General features: G+C 36.8%; 2 protein-coding genes across 4 annotated transcripts in view; both read right to left on the bottom strand.

Annotated features, from left to right (window-relative positions):
- Positions 1 to 571: 571 nt before the first annotated feature.
- Positions 572 to 9,161, bottom strand: LOC130106257 (uncharacterized). 3 transcript variants are annotated; one of them, XM_056272280.1, is made up of 13 exons: positions 8,915 to 9,161; positions 6,039 to 6,125; positions 5,756 to 5,827; positions 5,065 to 5,124; positions 4,664 to 4,771; positions 4,441 to 4,573; positions 4,178 to 4,198; positions 2,722 to 2,760; positions 2,139 to 2,186; positions 1,989 to 2,036; positions 1,248 to 1,271; positions 1,054 to 1,139; positions 572 to 923 (listed from the first exon to the last, which is right to left on the bottom strand). In XM_056272280.1, exons 2-13 carry the CDS (start codon positions 6,066 to 6,068, stop codon positions 870 to 872), a joined length of 723 nt encoding a protein of 240 aa, XP_056128255.1. In that variant the 5' UTR covers positions 6,069 to 6,125; positions 8,915 to 9,161; the 3' UTR covers positions 572 to 869. The 3 variants fall into 3 exon arrangements, with proteins under 3 accessions (XP_056128255.1, XP_056128256.1, XP_056128257.1); XM_056272281.1 differs by having other exon boundaries at positions 6,039 to 6,121; XM_056272282.1 differs by lacking the exons at positions 1,989 to 2,036; positions 2,139 to 2,186 and having other exon boundaries at positions 573 to 923; positions 8,915 to 9,160.
- Positions 9,162 to 18,423: 9,262 nt separating this feature from the next.
- Positions 18,424 to 18,822, bottom strand: part of cpt1a2b (carnitine palmitoyltransferase 1A2b) — a 43,599-nt gene continuing 43,200 nt past the window's right edge. Inside the window, 1 exon segment of the mRNA XM_056272268.1 lies at positions 18,424 to 18,803. Within this exon segment, the coding sequence (XP_056128243.1) occupies positions 18,693 to 18,803 (111 nt within the window). The 3' untranslated portion in view covers positions 18,424 to 18,692.

Below are 18,822 nucleotides of genomic sequence, written 5' to 3'. Positions count from 1 at the left end.
TAGGCTAAAGTTTCAAAAAGTCGGAGTGTTCCTTTAAGAATGTAATCTGAACAGTTATCTAACCAAGGTGTTACGGAGAGTGAGATATTACAGCAGTGCTAAACTGCAAACTTATGAAAAAAAACTAAAAGCTTGTGTTACCCACACGTGCTTACGGTCACCGTGATTTTGCCAAGTAAGACATGGTCCTGTCTTACTTGGCAAACATGGATCAACATTCCTGTCCCAAAATGTAGTTCTTACCCAATCCCTACCCCTAAACCTAACCCTACCCATAACTTTTCCCTAAAATCAGAGGGTAATGAAAGGTGAATAATACTGATGTTTAAGTACTTTACTCTGGTTCTAAGCCTAAACTTGACATAAACTGTAAACGTGTCCCTCAAATCTGATTGGTTGATTGGAAAGTTGATCCAGGATCAACAAAGATGTTGATCCAGTAACATGTGGTACTTGGTGAAATCACATTCACCGCGCGCTTACGGTTGGAGAACACGCAGATATATTAACATACAGCATGTTTACAGCATGATATACTCACTGAGCGACTCATGTTGTTCTGAATCTGTATGAGTTTCTTTGTCCTGCTGAACACAAAAGAGGATGTTTTGAAGAATGTTGGTAACCAGACAGTTGACGGCACCCATTGACTTATACAGTAGGAAAAAAAATACAATGGAAGCTACCATCAACTGTCTGGTTACCAAAATTCTTCAAAATATCTTATTTAAAAGTGATTATCCCTTTAAAAGAAGAAGAAAATGACACAGTACTCAAGTTAATGAGTACTGTGTGCTATGCTAAATTAATTAAGTTTAATATATAAACAGCTAAACCCCCCTAAACCTGGGTGGTTACAGCATTTTGGTTTAGAGATGCCGAGCAAGTAAGAGCCTCACCTGCTTAGCTGTAGGCTTTTTTTTCTGTAAATAAAAAAAAAGGTTTTTATATTAGACAAAAGTAGCATATCTGAGGTTAAAAAGGCTTACCCAAAATGACCTACTTTCATTTTATACAAACCCACAAGCCACATTAATGCTTAGACCATTTTACCTGGAAAGGGTTTAACACCAACAGGAATAGACCGATATTCAGTAGTAGAGAGAAAACAAGGACTCCAGAACATGTGTTAATGGTACCTTGCAAAAAATGAAATATTTTGGTTTACAAAGAGATTTGCAGGGAGAGAGAGAAGAATGGCAAGCAAAAAATAATTGGTCAGAAAAACCCACAGCTCTCACACTTACTCTGAGCATCTTTTAATGCTTTATCTGTAATAAAAGGGGAAACCATACAAAAGCATGAGATATAGAAGCCATCGTCAACTTAAAAGATGATACAGTGATATGAGAATTCATGATAAATTATAAAATGTGTGGAATTGTTGGAGATTATCTAATATGGTTAATAGGGGGAAAAAATCGATATTAGTTTTTATTGAACAAATATTTTAGAAATAATTGCAATGTACAAAATTATTAGTGATTAGTAAATGGCTATATTCGTGAGATTAGTAATAAGTGACAATGCACAAATTGTGGAAATGTTATTAGTGCACCTGCTATATCTATCAGCCAGTCATCAGCAAGTCAATGAGTACGAGTTTGTATACATAATGTTGACTTTGACCATGGCATGACAGATTGTACTAGTGTTTCGAAACCCGATGATTTACACACTCTCTCATACATGCACAATATGACGGATAGCCTGCTCCAGACCGCACTGGATTACACTCCTTCTACACTCTTATAAAAAGGTTTTATGGGGTTCTATATAGAATCCTAATCCTTGACTCAATGTTAAAGAACCTTAATGCAAAAAAGGTTCTATATAAGAAGAAATGTCTTAAATGATTACATAATACTTTCAGGAGTGTAATCCAATGCGGTCTGGAGCAGGCTATCTGTCATATTGTGCATGTATGAGAGAGTGTGTAAATGTCTGTGAAACCGGGCATTGATGTCTTCAATACTGAATTTGCTTACTTTCAGGAGCAGTGATGTTTGGGCTGACCGTTGTTAAAGATGGTGAGCCTATGTATTAGAAAACGTGGTATGATGTCAATTCAGATGACAGTCAAAGCATCTGTGCTGTAATCTGTTTTGAGTATTTGAATACAATACTGCTTTGCTTACTTTTATGAGCTGTGGTGATTGAATCGACCGTTGTAAAAAATGTTGTGTCTTATGTGATTTAGTAGAAAGCAGAGTATATTACAGTTAGATTCAACAGAACAATATAATACCAGGCATGTGCTCAGAAAGTGGATATATGTACAAACATTTTTTTTACAAAATACAGTATGTATTTTAAAAAAAGAGCCAAAAGCATGTAAATTATAACAGTTTGTGTTATTGCAACAACAACAAAAAACAGTTATCCTTTGAATATGAAGTTTTACCCAAGCATTATCTTCAGGTTCAAATGTGGTTCAACAAGTAAAAAAAACAGAGATGCTTATCAAAAAGCAGACAGAAAAAGAGATACTTTGTGGCTAGTTGTCACCATATGAATAATTGTGTTTGTTTAGTAGTGGTTGTTTAGTTCATGTAGTTTAAAAAAGTTAAATCTAAAATAAAACTTTGATTTAAATATTTATATTCATATCCATAAATATTCATATTATACATGTACATGAATGATCTGTTAAAATTTTAATACTTGTGAATGAGTTAAAATATCTGTGTTTGCATATGTGAAAATAAACTAAAAGCTTACTTTCAACAGCAGTGATGCTTGGGCTGATCGTTGTTTTGCCTATGTGATTAAAAATGTAGCATATTACACAGTTTCAACATATAGCAATGATTTCTGTGCTACAGCACACAGAGATGAATGGATAATACTGTGTGCTCAGAGGGCTATAGAAATCAGTTTCATGGAAATAATTCAAATTTAACAGTAAGAGTTACTAGAAACATACAGACCAAATTTCATGACCCAACATCAAAGTTACAGTTTGTGTATATGTATGAAAAACAACCAGTTATCGTTTGAATACAAAGTTTTTTTAGCACCGTTTTCAGCTTCATATCTGGTTCAGCAAGAACGATAACAATTAAGTTTAGGGTCCAATTCTCACTATTAAATGGTTGCTTATCAGCAAGCAAATTTCTAGGATATTGGCTATTTATTAATACTTATAAATTACATATTAATGCCTTATTCTGCATGACCATATTCTACATCCCTTAATCCTCCTAATACCTAAACTTAAAGGGTTATTTCACCGTAAGACCTTCGTTCATCTTCGGAACACAAATGAAGATATTTTTGATTAAATCTGAGAGCTGGATCACTGCTACATAGGCTGCCTAAGGGACTGACACTTGACGGCCCAGAAAGTCATTAAAGAAAATGTTTAAATGTTTCATGTGCCTACAGTGGCTCCACTATAAGTTTATCAAGCGACGAGAATACTTTTTGTGCGGAAAAAAAACTAAAATAACGACTTTATTCGACTATTCCATTGCTTCCTTGTGGGCCTGAGACGAGAGTTCAAGAGATTTCCAGGACGCATGCGCGAGAACTGACCTTCTTCTTCTACTACTATGTACAGCACGCATCTTCCTCTGCTTGAAAGACGCGCGCTGTGTAGTAGAAGAAGAGTGTCACTTCTCGCGCATGCCTCCTGGAAATCTCTTGAACTCTCGTCTCAGGCCCACAAGGAAGCAATGGAATAGTCGAATAAAGTCGTTATTTTAGGTTTTTTTCCGCACAAAAAGTATTCTCGTCGCTTGATAAACTTATAGTGGAGCCACTGTAGGCACATGAAACATTTAAACATTTTCTTTAATGACTTTCTGGGCCGTCAAGTGTCAGTCCCTTAGGCAGCCTATGTAGCAGTGATCCAGCTCTCAGATTTAATCAAAAATATCTTCATTTGTGTTCCGAAGATGAACGAAGGTCTTACGGGGTTGGTACAGCATGGGGGTGAGTAATTAATGACATAATTTTCATTTTTGGGTGAACTAACCCTTTAACAACTACCTTACTAACTATTAATACATAGTAATTAGGAGTTTATTGTGGCAAAAGTCGTAGTTAATAGTTGGTTATTAGTGAGAATAGGACCCTAAACTAAAGGGTGACCAAAACAACAACTCCTTTTTAGAAAGAGTAAAAAAAAAAAGATACATTGTGGATACAAGGGAGACAAAGTCAAATAACTTACTTTTTGATGGACATTTCAGATCTAAGTAGAAAAGTGAAAGAATGTGAGCAAAATCTGCATTTTTCATTCATAACAACATATTTACCACTCCATGCATTTTTGTTTGTATATTAAATATTCTGGCTTATTAAATGTTTTCAGCTACTAATAGATGGAAGTCTTGCCAATGAGATTTATGGTGGCCATTGATCACACTATGAATGAATAAAGGTTGGGAAAAAAGGGAAAGAAACAGGGTATGATGAAAGGTGAAATGTCCATACCTGATATTGATCCATCGCAAGATCTTCTATACATATCACCAAATACGGTTGCATTAACCCAGCTTACTGTATAAGAATCTGTGCAATTGAGATCCGCACAAATCATTTCAAAATTGCTTTCTTGAAAAAATTTCTAGAAAAGGAAAATCATGCCATCAGAAATGATTCTATTTGATATTCAAAACAGAATGACAGAATTTGATAGAATAAGAAGTATACTCACTAGCATTATTTCAAAAATTGTTAGTATCTTGAATTTACGTTTATCCTTATTCTTATTTTTAGTCCAGGATGAACATAGAGTGTTTATTACTGAAAGAAGCTCATTCTCCTGAAAAAACAGTCACACAGGACACACTGATTAAACAGGAAAATATCATAACCATAACATTTTTACCATAATATTTACCAAACTCAATTATTTAAACTAAAATCCATACCAGTATAGACTGACTGATAATTGCAGTTTTGTGGCTGAAGTTAATAAATTGTTTTATATAATAGTTCTGTCTTTTTCTGTACAAATACATGTGGGACAACATCATCGCAAGTGGCTAATGCTGTTTATTATACACAACTTCTAATAAAAGTAAATAAAAGTAATCTTATGTTGTTTCCTCTTACCTTCGTTTCAGATGGGAATATCTTAATCTCAAATATGTGGTCTTCCAACAACTCATCATACTATGAGGATTCAAAGAAGATACAGTACATGTATACATAATGTACATATTTAAGGAATCATACAGTCAGTATATATAGTAAATCATTAAATAAACATCTGAAAGGGTGATTAGGATATCATCTTGTATCTTAAAGTGGTTTTTTTTTTTTTTACAATGATTGTAGATTATCCTGATTATTGCATGGCTAGATTTTGTGAAAATAAAGACACCACACTAGTACAATAGACATGAATCGAGCACATGGTTGTCAGGTACAATAGTTTACACTTTAGTGGTTATTACACAACAATATTTGACCATGTACTCTATCGTCGTGTATGAATTCACTAAGCTTATTTAGTCATCCAGCAGGATATTTCTGTACAGTATATACAGTGACCTCAACAAGTATTTGGATAACACTTGTAGTAGAAATGTCATTACATTAAACTCAAAATATCAAACCAAGTGGCATCTGCAAACAAATGATGCTAGAGCCTTTCTAAGAACTAATTTCACTAGTATGAACCACTGTTTCAATCATTTTTAACCTACAGTGGCCTAATATATTTTTTAACCTGGCCACTTTTAGACTGAATTGAATACTGTGTGGAGAAGAAAATATCAAAACCGATGAAGGAAGGACTCACCAGATGTGTCTTCAAATCTTGAGGCATGCATTCACATTGGGCATGATGAATATACGTGATGAATGAAAATGCCTGTGAGGGAAAGAGAAGCAATCAAGTTCCTTCTCTGGACAGCTACTGTATAATTTGAAATAATTTGTCTCATAAGTCTGTAAAACACTGTGACTAGGCTTCTTGTAATACAATGTCCAAAAAATGTAAACAACACTACATCTCACTAAAAGGCTTAAACAATTCATTCCAAGGACCTCCACTATTAGCGAAGACTTAGATTATAACTCACAGTGATGAATATCCAGACTTTCCCAATCATTACGGTGCTTTGTTAACCATCAGAGTTCAGCTCCATATAACACAATGCTTAGCCTTGCTGATGCATAACATGGGGAACATGGAAGAGAGTCAGAGCGAGAGAAAGTATTTAAGAAATTACAACACCAACGAGGGGCAAAAAAAGAGATGATATCAATTTAAAATTGACGATTAGCTCATTCTATAATGGACTCAGTTTATTGATTCATCTAGACAAATGCACTGTCTCTTTTATCTTTGTGACTAATGGTTCCACACAGAGAAAAACAAAACATCTAGTGGCCTCTAGAGTAACTTTAATGGATTTTCACTTAAAGGACACAGAGCATGTATAACAGCAGCAATGACCAGTTATAAATCCTGTCAAAGTTGTAATAAATCCGGTTGAAGTTGCCAACCAAGTATACATAATTTAAGCATTAATATCAGTAAGGACAAATGCATGCATGTAATTACACAAAATCGATGTTCCTCAACTCCAGTCCTCGGGACCCACCTCCAAGAATGTTTCAGACGTCTCCCTATTCAACACACGATAAGTTAATTTAGGTGTTTTAATTAGTGAGACATTTAAAACATTCTGTTAGGTGTGTCGCCATGGACTGGATTTGAGAAACACAGAATTACGCCACATTAATAGACGTAAAGTAACCAGATGGACTAAAATATCAATGAAAGTGCAATGAAGCACTGGGCCCTTTCACTACAGCACAGATTAGTGTCATATTGATCCATAACAGGGGTTTTAACATTTAGGCCGGGTTGCACAGATTAATTAGATTGAATTAGGCCTTTGTTCAATTAGGAAATTTAAGTAGCTTTTATAAACATGCCTTAGAAAAAGAAAAATAAACATTACTGGTGTTGTGCATTTTGAGATAAAACAATGACCTTGTCTGTGAAACTGACATTTTTATGGCACTGGCACATGCTGTTGAACTTGGAAGTTGTGGCATATCCGATGACATATTGCAATTGGCATGTGCCACGGGAAGTTACCGCTGGTCTGTGAAGCATTTCCAGTGGCACATACCGCTTAATGTTGTGGTGCAATAGGGATGAAAAGTTTGATACTGAAAAGAAAACCGTTTTCATAATTGCTTACTCATTTGTTTATTCATTCACTAAGCCTTATATAATGCATGGTAGTTGAGTGCACAATATGAACAAGAGAATTGGAGCTGTCACAGAAAAAACGTTGTCACGTGTGGAAAAACACATTAAGAACTGTACAGTAATCACACCTATGCAACTATAGTATATGTATATACACTTAAATAGACACTTGTAGCTGTTTGCTAAAGTTGTTTTAAAGTCAGCATGAAACGGAAGTTGCGAATGTATCTTCTTCCCTATTGTGACATATATATTCAATGAAACACTTCCTTGCACAAGAAAAAATTTAGACTTAATTTTGTCATGGGGAATTGATTGGATGTTTGTGGTTTTCTATTGCTGTGATGTCATGTGAGCAACAGGTTGTCCCTCCTTCACGCCAGTCAGCAAGTCATCAGAGATGAGAAGAGATGTCTTTGCAAGAAGGAGTGGAAGTTATTTTAAATTAAAGGTTACAAGCTCTCATGAAATGAAAAAATAATAATAATGATGTGCACTGATAAATCATTTTTAATAGCCTAAATACTGCAATTTCATGGTGACTTTAAGATCATATAATGACAGTTTACAGACAAGGTACAAATATTTGTATTTGTATAGTTATTTTGATTAAAGGTTACGAATGCTCATGAATTAAAAAATAATAATAATGATGTGCACCGATAAATCATTTTTAATAGCCTAAATAGGCTACTGCAATTTCATGGTGGTTTAATATGACAGTTTACAGACAAGGTACATATATTCGTATTTTTCTAATATTATTGCATTTGTATAAAGCCAAGGTCTAGTCATTATTTTTATTATTGAATTTTATTTTTAGGCCTACAACAGACGATGTGATCATCTCAGTGCGGAGACAGACAGTCTTGCGTATCCAGACCTTCAAGACTGACGGCAGAAGGCCCGATACCCTGCTTGTTGTCACCATAAGGATAGGCTATTTGTGTTTGTGGACCACAAACACAAATAGCCTATCCTTCATTATGGTCAGTGGTAGAACTTTTTATACTGTAACATGTTCTACAGATATTGGGTAGGAATGGCAGCACCCGTGCCCTCACTCAAAACTCTCTCAAAACCCGTTAGCAAACCGGCGGCGACGAATCGATTCGATCTCATTGATTTTCAAACAAAGCAAAGGACAATGAACAGACAACTGTTAAAACTGAATTATACGTGCACACCGCTGAATGACCTCTGGCTACTGCAATGGATAGGCTACATGTCCTGAAGGTAGGCTATATGCAATATTATAGTAGCATGCAACATCAGCAGACATACCATTTTTTAAATAATGTATCTGAACCGTCAGTACTGTGTGATTACAAATATGCTGTCATCATACGTTGGGGAAATGCCTACTAAGTTACTGACAAACAAAAGGATGAAAACTTCGTTTCGCAAAAACTACGCTCCCCAGAACATGCCGTCACCAGGTGTGCAGCAGCCGTCAACAGCGCGTGTCAGTGGCAAGAAAACGTCAGATGCCATTCCACTAATTAATTAATACCGATACTGTCGGCTTTACATTATCAAACAGCCGCCAAAACAGGACAGAAAAATCCGGATGGTAGCATAATATATGACTACCCAAACAATAGCTTTATAATTTGTATTAATATTTTAGAAGTAAATAAATACATGTTATAGCCTAATAATAGAACCCCAATGGAGATTTTAGTTCGAAAATCATACATCTAATAGCACTCTCTCAAATATACGCCTTACCTTTCAGCCGCCTTGTCTTGATCTGCAACATACTTTCGCTTTCCTGCCTCAAGCAACGAGCCCCTTTTTGTGTTGCTGGGAGTTTAAAAGCCCCCTAAGATACCAGACAGGAAACGGGAGAAAGTGACGGAGTGGAATATGACAGTTTATTTAGAGTAAACGATGTTCTTACGTTGCGTGGGTTTACTGTGCTAAGAGTAGTGCTGTTAAAAAAACCAACCGCAACTTTAGGCGCAATTGCATATTGACAAATGGAGAAAGTCCCCACCCCCTTTCGCGGCACCGTTTGCGACTTCTAATGTGAATCAAACTTTTTTGTTTAGCAACGTGTAATATAAAAATAATACGTAGGAAAGATGTCACAGGAATAGGCCTACCTAAAATTTCATAGCAATATAAATAATTTTATTTGACCTTATTTACCTACAGTGTCTGTCCAACAGAAGTTTGTCACCTACAAAGGTAAAAGAAAGTCAAACTCTGCTTGAACATATAGGCCTACTACGCATGTTTGAGATGATCATAGGCTACAAGAAGCCATTTGAAAGGCAAATATAAATGACAATTACAAATTACAGTATAATTGAATATTACTATACAAGAACAATTCAATTTTGTTCCTCCTTTAATAAAAAAAAAAAAAATCCGAACAAATCGGTAATACTTTGCTATATTTTAAGTTGTGGCCAAAAATTATGTCCAGCCTAGGAAAATCAACATTTATTCGAATAATCCTTTATTCAAATATTATTAAAAACTTTTGTCAGCCTATTGCGTAGTTGGGCTTGGAGTCAATTGTTTTATTTGTGATAACGCAATGAAACGTAAATTGTGCTGACATATTTTTTGGCCTGACTGTACAATAAAAATTATGAACACAAGCAAAAATGAGAGAACCAACAAAATATTAATAACTGATTGTGTTGAAGTCAACGTATGCAATTTTTTTTTTTTTCATAGTAAAATAAAAACCTGAAGTTATTGTTTGCTTTTTTTGCTAAAAAATTTTGTCAGATAAATATTACTCATATTTAAAATATTTGGAAAATAATAAAAGTTCCTAATTTTGATGGTTGAATCAAACTTGTAGGGTTATTAAAAACAAATATGCCATCTGGATATCACTTAGTAATCACAAATAGTATGCTGCAATTCAGTTCCCACTAATTCTCTAATGCATTACATTTAATTGAGCTGCATCAGCTGTCAGCAAGCAGATCCATTTAATATTAATTTATTAATACTGCTTTAACATCATCCTTTTGGCAAGTTGATCCATTAAACATCTGGCAAGAGACTGACATCATGTCATTTCTGAACAAGCCTGTCCAGATAACGTCACGTCATGTGGAAGAAATTGTATCTTTAAGATGTGTGTGAGCATCATATGACAGTAAAAGAGCACACACAAACCTTATTCTAATATGGAATTGTATTGGAATGGTAAAGAGTGTTGCACGTGACAGGAGGGCCTCCACTCAAGTATACAATATGATGAACAAGTCTAAGAATGTTCCACATATGGTTGAAAATACCTAGCCTGACTTCGTCATACTCATATTCTAGTCAGAATGTGAGTCTGATACTGCTCCATAGGGCTTTGATTATGAGGCGTGTCTTAAAGGGATAGTTCGGCCAAAAATGATATTTAAACCATGCATTACTCACCCTCAAGCCGTTCGAGATGCATATGTCAATCTTGTTTCAGACGAACACATTTTCAGTTATTTTAGAAAATGTCTTAGACCCTTCAGTGGATATAATGTGAAGCAATGGGGTCCACCTCCTTCAAGTCCCAAAATGTGCATACATCCTTCACAAAAGTAATCCATCCGGCTCCAGGGGGATAAACGAAGGCCTTATGAGGGTAATCATAAATAAGTAATCATTTTCTAAAATAACTGAAAATGTGTTCGTCTGAAACAAGATTGACATATGCATCTCGAACGGCTTGAGGGTGAGTAATGCATGGTTTAAATATCATTTTTGGCCGAACTATCCCTTTAAACGAACCAGAAAAAAAAAAACTCTGCACTCAGTTGGATAGACCTACAACCAATCAGAGCAACGCAGTAAGTGACGTATGTTGAGCCACGCATAGTTGTCAACAGAACTCAACTGCACGCACGATGGAAGTAGTAGTAAAATAATGAGTGTTGCTTCTTTTACTTGGTCCTTTATGAGTGCGACTGCGACCAAATGAGAAACCACAACGACCACAGGGTTTATTGCGTCCCATCTTCTTAGTGACCATCGGAGCCAGCTGATAAATTAAACTTTTGCAGAATCCCGTAGGAAGGACGGCAAACACATCTTTCCGATCGACAAATTCCTTGATTGCAGTTCTCTGTTCGTCTTTCAAAATTAATGCGCTGTCGATTTCTTTTACAACAGACGCGATAGCGGAATCTATACATCTCAATTCTCCAGCTGCAGTCAACTTTGAGGGAAACCAGTTCAACCCAAGCGCTCTTTGATAACGTGATGATTACGTCCCTGCAGATCATCTGTCCATCATCGTATAAAGCCCGCCCTGGCAATTTGATTGGCCCGACGATTTCTGAACCGATCATAATTACTCTAGCCTGCCTGGGAAAACCCAGACAATTTCCGGCAAATTTAGATTTGCTCTGCAAGTTAGTCTGGCAAAGAGCTCATTCAAGCCCATTTCTAATCCATCGAAATCGCGGCCCCAATCAGAAACGTTGGGGCGGGGCGCTTTACACGAAGACGACAGCACAGCGACGGTGAAGCAGATTTTGTACATTTACAAAGATGGATGCCGCTGTGGAACTAGGGGTGTGACGGTTATAGTTGAACACCGTAATTAGAACTCTATAACCGCCAAAACCATGTTATAAAAATATTTTTTTCACAAAAATGTTTTATCATAGAGAATGTTTAAATACTAATATCAGCTTACGAGGGAAACGGAGGCGGAGTTAGTGGTGCTTCGGAGGCTGCTACAGCTGGAGATGATTCGGGAGAGGTCTGTGCATCCCCTCACAAGAAGAGAAATCTCCTTAATTAAACAGAGGTCTGAAATCTCTGCCCCTTTACCGATCAGAGCGCGCGCTGACACGGAGTAAAGCCTTGTTTATACTTGACGCGTCCGCACGAGTGCGAAGGTGCGCGCGGCAAAAATGGCGCGTTCGGTTCGGTGCGCAAGACCCCATTTCACTTGGCTGTGTGCACGGCTTTTTTTGCAATAGCGTGCGCGACGCCGCATCCGAGGATGAACGACTTCAAGCCGAATCTGCCCGAGCATGTACGTCTCATCACTGCACCAGCACCCAGTTTACGCGTCTAAATTGCAAAGTCCATTGCAAAGTTTTTTTTGTTAAGGTTTTGTTTACTGTGTGTGATTTGTTTAATGGAAAGCACATTCACTTCTAGTTGTCTTGCTGTTAATTTTAAATAAACGTAGAGCAAGTAGCTAATCAGCGTCTGCTCGTTATTACTTTATTCAAGTTGTTCTATAACAGACGAACGTCGCTCTGCATACGTCATCTTCTTCATTGCTCTGATTGGTTTTAGGTCTATCCAATTGCGCCCAGAGGCATTTGAGCTACGTCTGTTGGTGACGCCCCTTTGGAAATGATTTGTCTATGAAGCTTTGCCAGACCATAACCAGAGACTATTGTAGGATTACAAATTTATTTAAATGTTTAATTTAGGTTCCAATACAACAGTATTTTTAACTGAGAAAGTGCACACACTGTTTTCCATTTTGAGGCAATCAAGGTTTCGGACACTAACTTCTTGTCACATCTCAAAGGTCAGCTGGGCCTTCTGTTGATCTAATCAGGCTGATTGGATTAGCATCTCAAGGCTCTGAGTTTCACTGTTAACCGGCTGAATCATGTACTGTCATTGTTTTGTTCAAGAGTCCCCTCCTCTATGTAATTAATCCCACCCCCTTGAAATGTATATAAAACTGCAATGTAAAGTTCCCTTAGTTAGACTTGGCTACGATTTTTGGACGAAGCAGACTACAGCGATGCAAACAGCAATAAAGAACCCTGCTTAAAAAGATACTTCCAAATCTCCTGGTCTTCGCTTCTGAGTTTCCTACACTTTAGAAGAAAAAGTTCACAACACTATTTATTAGTGCTGGGCAACGATTAAAATTTTTTATCGCGATTAATCGCATGATTTTCTTTTTCAATTTTCGCATTGTTACACGCAAAATTGAATAATGAATTCTAAAGTAGTGTATTGCGCACTTTTGATTTAAATGTACTGCTACAAAAGTGCAATAACATGTGGTTTGCAAAAACTTTAAACAAATAAGGTGCTTTTATACCAGCAGTATTCCCTTTACACAGTATCAACAAAATATTTATTGTAAATCTCAACTTAAACATTAATGTAATCAAATCAAATATTTAAACAAAGCTATTTGCCACTGCCAGGGCATTACCTTTTATCTAGCTTGTTAAAAGAGTCCAGTTTTCTTGTTGTTGTTTTTTCTGAACAGGTATCTTGTATCAGGGAGCAGCAGAAACAGTCTAGTCAAAGGGTCATGATCACTACTACAGAAATAAGTCGACCAACGTTACTTCTCTGATAGCAGCTTACGTTTGGTCATGGCATGCCATGGTTTCCCACGTAAGATTACATTAAACAGAGGTAAAGCCAATTTATACTTTTGCGTCGAACTCACGCCGTAGCTGTGTAGCGCGCGTACCCTGACGTGCATCTCTCCAAAAATGTAACGTCAATTCTACGCGTACCGCAAGCGCTGTGATTGCTAGAACCGCTCCCCGGGTTTCACACTCTCCCTCTGCATGTGTAATTGCGCGTCAACGCGGACAACGACGCAGATATATAAATGAAAACCAACGCGTAGTCTATAGCGTAGAGGCTCCGGCGTAGGTCCGACGCAGAAGTATAAATCAGCCTAGAGTGAGGTGAAGTGGTCGAGCACAGGTGCAGCGACAAGCGGGTGCGTTCCTGTGAAACTGTTGCGGTCATGCTCGCCTCTATGGCGTTCCGATCGGCTCTTTAATATAACTTTGCAACATGCACTCGTTACAATGAACGTCTCACTCAACGTCTTAAATTTTTTTTTATTCGGCTATTTATTCCATTCAATTTAAGACGCAGACGTGACGCAGACGTCACGCAGACGTGACGCAGACGTCACGTAAATCACGTGTGGCAGTGAAGTGTATTGTCAGACGTTTACGTGTCATTCACGTGTAGCAGTGAAGTTATAAATTGTTTTTTTCTCTAACACGGGTTTAACACTCTACTCAGCAATGCTCAGTGCAGTGTGCCAGCGGTTGCGATCGGTTCTTTAATATGACTTTGCAACATGCACTCGTCTCAATGAACGTGACACTTGCGTCTGTCTTATAACGTCACGTCTGCGTCTGTGATTTATATATAGGATTTTTTTTTTTTTTTTTTATAATTTAAAAAAGCCAGCACTTTGGTAAACTAGAAAACAGACAACTCGATCGCACAACCACTGTTTCTGTAGATCCTTTAAATAGAAGAATAGAATTAAAAAATAATATTTTTTATAAATAGGCCTATATAAAACTATTAGGCTATAGGCTACTAAAATGGTTACAAAAACATAATGTCGGATATCCTGAATAATAGGCTACTACAATCTGCAAACTCAAGGCTATGAACACAAAACAGTTTAGGCTATGTCCTATAGGACGTCGTTTGTTTGTTTATTTATTTATTTATTTGGCCTATTCAGTTTTTGTAGCAGCAGCATAATAAACAAGACGTGTTTCGTTTGTCACATGCTATTGTTTGGGTTTTCAGCGTATTTTTATTCCAAATGTTCTATAGCCTATAATTGAATACAAAAGTTTTATATTAGCCTATATATAATAATAATATTAATAATATTTTTTGTTAATAGGCTATCTTCATTACATAGAGATATAATTATACAAAATACAAAAAGTAGCCTAGTCAAAACGCATAAAGAACATTACATTTAATATTTTTACTATATATTTTTCGCTTATTATTTTTAATTAACGAAATATCAATCATCTTTATAACAGAAGATACAATACAATCCTTTTCGTGTAGGAACAAGCAATGCTAGAAATATGTGGTTAGCATAGCATCTTAATGTAATCTTTATTTTATTATTTTATTCGTTCATTTACTAATTAGCTGTATGTTAACTCAACTAATGTAATGCAAATAACTGGACACTAATTACTAATATCCAATAAATAAGTAAATAATGTAAAATAAATGTATTGATTAGAGTAGCCATAGACTAAAGATTTTTCTTATTAAGTGCATCCATGGTCAAGCGCACGCAGAAATCTTGCTGCAAAGCACGGCAAAAGTAGGCGTCAATCAAACTTCGGTGAAACTCTAAAAACCAAATATTACAACTTTAAAGTTAAACATTACAAATAACACATTTTATTTTGTTCGTTAAATCAGCCCAAATGTTTACAACTAGGCTAAGTTATTTTGTGTTGGTCACGAGACTCCTAGTGGTGAATAGTATATAGGCCTACATGCTTTTTAGTTTTTATGGTTAATCTTTTTATGATTAAGTAGGCTATATGTGGACATGTCGACAAGAAAATATGGCAAACACAAATTTTAACATGATAATTTGTGTAAATTAATATTTACTAAGTATATTATAAAAAGCTATGTATAAGCAAGGTAATGTGCACTTCATTGCTAATAAAATAGAATTGAAGATCAGTGGGGGAAAATAATAAAGAACGAATAAGTGTGTGGAATGTGCTGGGCCGGGTTTCCCGATAACGATGTATGATCTTACCTCTTAAGAGCGCTCTTTACGTGCAAGGTTACGAACGCTCGCCGCAATTCCACGCGCGTTTCCCAAAAATGCACTTAACATGAAAGCGCGAGAACGCGTTCTACGTGCTACTTAAGCGTCGCTGTCCATTCGCGAAGTGCTGAAATATAACCTTATATGGAATCGTATTCTGAACGTTTAACCTAATAATCGTCATTTGTTGTGGATTAAATCAAGACAAGTCTATATAGATATAAAGCACCTATAGGGCCTACAGGCTGACAAAATGGCTGAACAAAAACAAAAAAACAAGAGAAGATACCTTTCAAAAAGATAAAATTAATGTCCTTTTAGAGAAGATATATAGAGGGAAACAAAGATTTTATTTTTAACAGATTTAAAGGACACCATACAAATAAGGAAAAACAAAACATCTGGGAGGACATTGCAAACTAACTGCAACCGTGTTCAAAGATCAGGGAAGGAGGTCCGCAAGAAATGCCCAATACATGGCTGGTTTTCGTGCACGTCAGCAAGTCGTTGACAGAATTTTTTGAATTCATCCCTATTTTGCCCAGTCTTTAAAGCATATTTCCCAGATTTCTTATTTTATGATTTTTTTTGTTCATTCGTTTAATTTAGATGTGTATTTCTATTTTTCTTCTCTTTTTAATTATGTCCTATTCATTTAAACAAAACACGAGTACAACAAAGTGTACAATAAAGTACAATCAAAACCTTATATTATACTCACGTAGTGTAGTCTGTTAAATCTAGATAAAAGTGTAATCTGCCGGTTGTCCTCCTGCAGGTGATCTCATAACTCTGTCTCGATGAACTTGGGGATTTACAATTAGCAGAGCACTCGCAGTTCTACGAAGATTTTCAAGTGCTACTTAAGTTACGATGCTTTTGGGAAACAGACCATAATATTAAGATCAGTCGTACGATCGTTTTTACGATCAACTTAGGCTTACAATGCTTTTGGGAAACGCAGCCATGGAAACCCCCTTGACGCAGACGTGACGTTCTGCAGACGCAGACGTCACGTTCGGCACACGAACGAGTGATGTGGCAGACGCAGACGAGACGTTCTGCAGACGCAGACGTCACGTTCGGCAGACGCAGACGTCACGTTCATTGAGACGAGTGCGTGCTACAAAGTTACATATTTGAGCCTATCGGAACGCCATACGCCTCACGCACGCGCCCGCGCGTTGCCGAAGTGGAATTGTCTAACTTTTTGTACACGACGCGCAGCACAAATCATTGGAAGAGAGACTGATCCTCGGCTCGCTGTTTGTGAGTTTCCAGAATCTAAATAGTTATCAGGACATCAACAGGAGGGAATTCACATGGCAGAGCATCCCCGCTAAACTAAACGCAGGCCTATCAGGTAAAGTTATGTATAATTTTTATTTAAGTTAAGAAGGCTACAGCTGCGTAGCGCACAGAAGCCGTTGCCATGGTTACTATCCATAGAGCGCCTGTCATTCACTCGCGGAGCGCTGTCTCCCTTTCTGTTCACCTGAGAGAACCTGCCAAAGCCTCTCCACTGCTTGTTTGGGTGGGTTATTTGCTGGCTGACCAACACCCCACCCCTCCTGTGATCATGGTTTGACTGTAGGCCTATGTGTATTCAGAGCCAGTGAGCAACGGACTTTCAAAATAATAATTAAAAAAACTGCGTAACGCGCGATAAAAAAATTGTCGCCATTAATTAATAAATGCGTTAACGCGATAATAACGCGTTAACTTGCCCAGCACTACTATTTATATAACTCAGTTACAACTGAGAATGGTCTGGTTTTAACCAGGCTATAATTACTCCTCAATGGATCGAGTCCAGACCGAACTTCCCGACCAAAAAAAATGTTGTGGGCGGGGTTCGGGCTGGCATCTAGGCTAGAAAATACCATCATTGGCCTAGAAAGATAACATTCTGGGAGTCAAAACTATAAAAGAGGAAGGATGCCCTCCCCTCACTGTCACACTCTGCAGCCACTCTGTGACTGTATGACTGCTGGCTTTTCTTGCAAGAAAATAAACCTCGTCAAAGACAATTGGAAATGTTTGTCTCTTTTTCAGTGATAGAATTTTGTTTGCCACCACAATTACTACACAGACTTTTTTTTTTCTTCAAGGTTTGTCTGGTTAGCAAGGCACCATATAATTTCACCAGAGCACCGGACATCAACACGAGAATGCTATAATTGATAGGTTTATTTTCGGGTACTGATGTAATTTCCTCAAATGATCAATTCAGTGTTATCTGACAGGTGCTATAGACATTTTATGTCTGATATATATAAAAAACACAGCATTTCACAGCAGCATTTCTTAAATGGAGGGGGAATCTTCCTTGCCAGCAAAATAATCTTCTCTTCAAATTAATTTACAAAACAATGAAATTCAACACACACATTAAAAGCTACACTATACTACAAGAAACACTTTGTATCTTATTTACCCCTAAAAGGTTGGTAGTACCACCTTTTGGGTACATATAACTACTCTACGGTATGAATTTGCACCTTTTGTGGGAATATAAGATACAAAAATTGTCCCTTTAAGGTACCAAAAGGTAAAATCTTTGCGCATATTTTTTTTCTCACAGTGAATACAAATAACAGAACACATTAGTATAGACGCTGTTGTGAGAGATTTAAAGCTGTAGCTGAAACCACATAGCCTATCTTCATAACCACACCCTGGAAAGACAAATATGTCGTCAAACTTGAACCCACACAAAAAGAGCCGGCAATCAGACAGACAAACATAATTCCTCAGGACACCTATTTTAGTGATATATTGTATACAGAATACCGCCATAGCAAATTAGCAACAATTAGCAAAACCAGAAACTCTACTAGTTATTTTCAGTATTGACACTAAGATAGCTCCAATATATAGCAGCCTCAAACCTACAAACATCAAAGAATCAAATATAAAATCCACAAATTACATAAATAGAAGTCTTCAAACAAATGTGCATCCAGTCTTCCTGTAAGAATTTTATGACTGTTTGGCAGGGTTGGCTTTTGTTGCTTCCTTGAAGTCTGGGTTCAGCAGAGACATAAGATCCATCATGGCTTGACTGATTTGAGAGCCAAATTTATGAGAATCCTATGAATAAGAAAAAATA

This window comes from Rhinichthys klamathensis, unplaced genomic scaffold (genome assembly GCF_029890125.1).
Source record: "Rhinichthys klamathensis goyatoka isolate OS25496 unplaced genomic scaffold, OSU_Roscu_1.1 h1tg000333l_1, whole genome shotgun sequence".
In the NCBI taxonomy this organism is placed as follows: Eukaryota; Metazoa; Chordata; class Actinopteri; order Cypriniformes; family Leuciscidae; genus Rhinichthys; species Rhinichthys klamathensis.
The sequence above is the reverse complement of the archived record's forward strand: the minus strand, read 5'-3'. Positions and strand labels throughout refer to the sequence as shown.

Bases quoted from the DNA above. Each gene is read 5' to 3' on its own strand.
- LOC130106257 (XM_056272280.1), bottom strand. From the start codon at position 6,068: ATGATTGGGAAAGTCTGGATATTCATCACT. The intron at 4,772-5,064 runs GTAAGAGGAAAC...CTGTTTTTTCAG, and splicing joins TATTCCCATCTGAAACGAAG to GAGAATGAGCTTCTTTCAGT. The intron at 924-1,053 runs GTAAAATGGTCT...TTTTATTTACAG, and splicing joins TGGTGTTAAACCCTTTCCAG to AAAAAAAAGCCTACAGCTAA.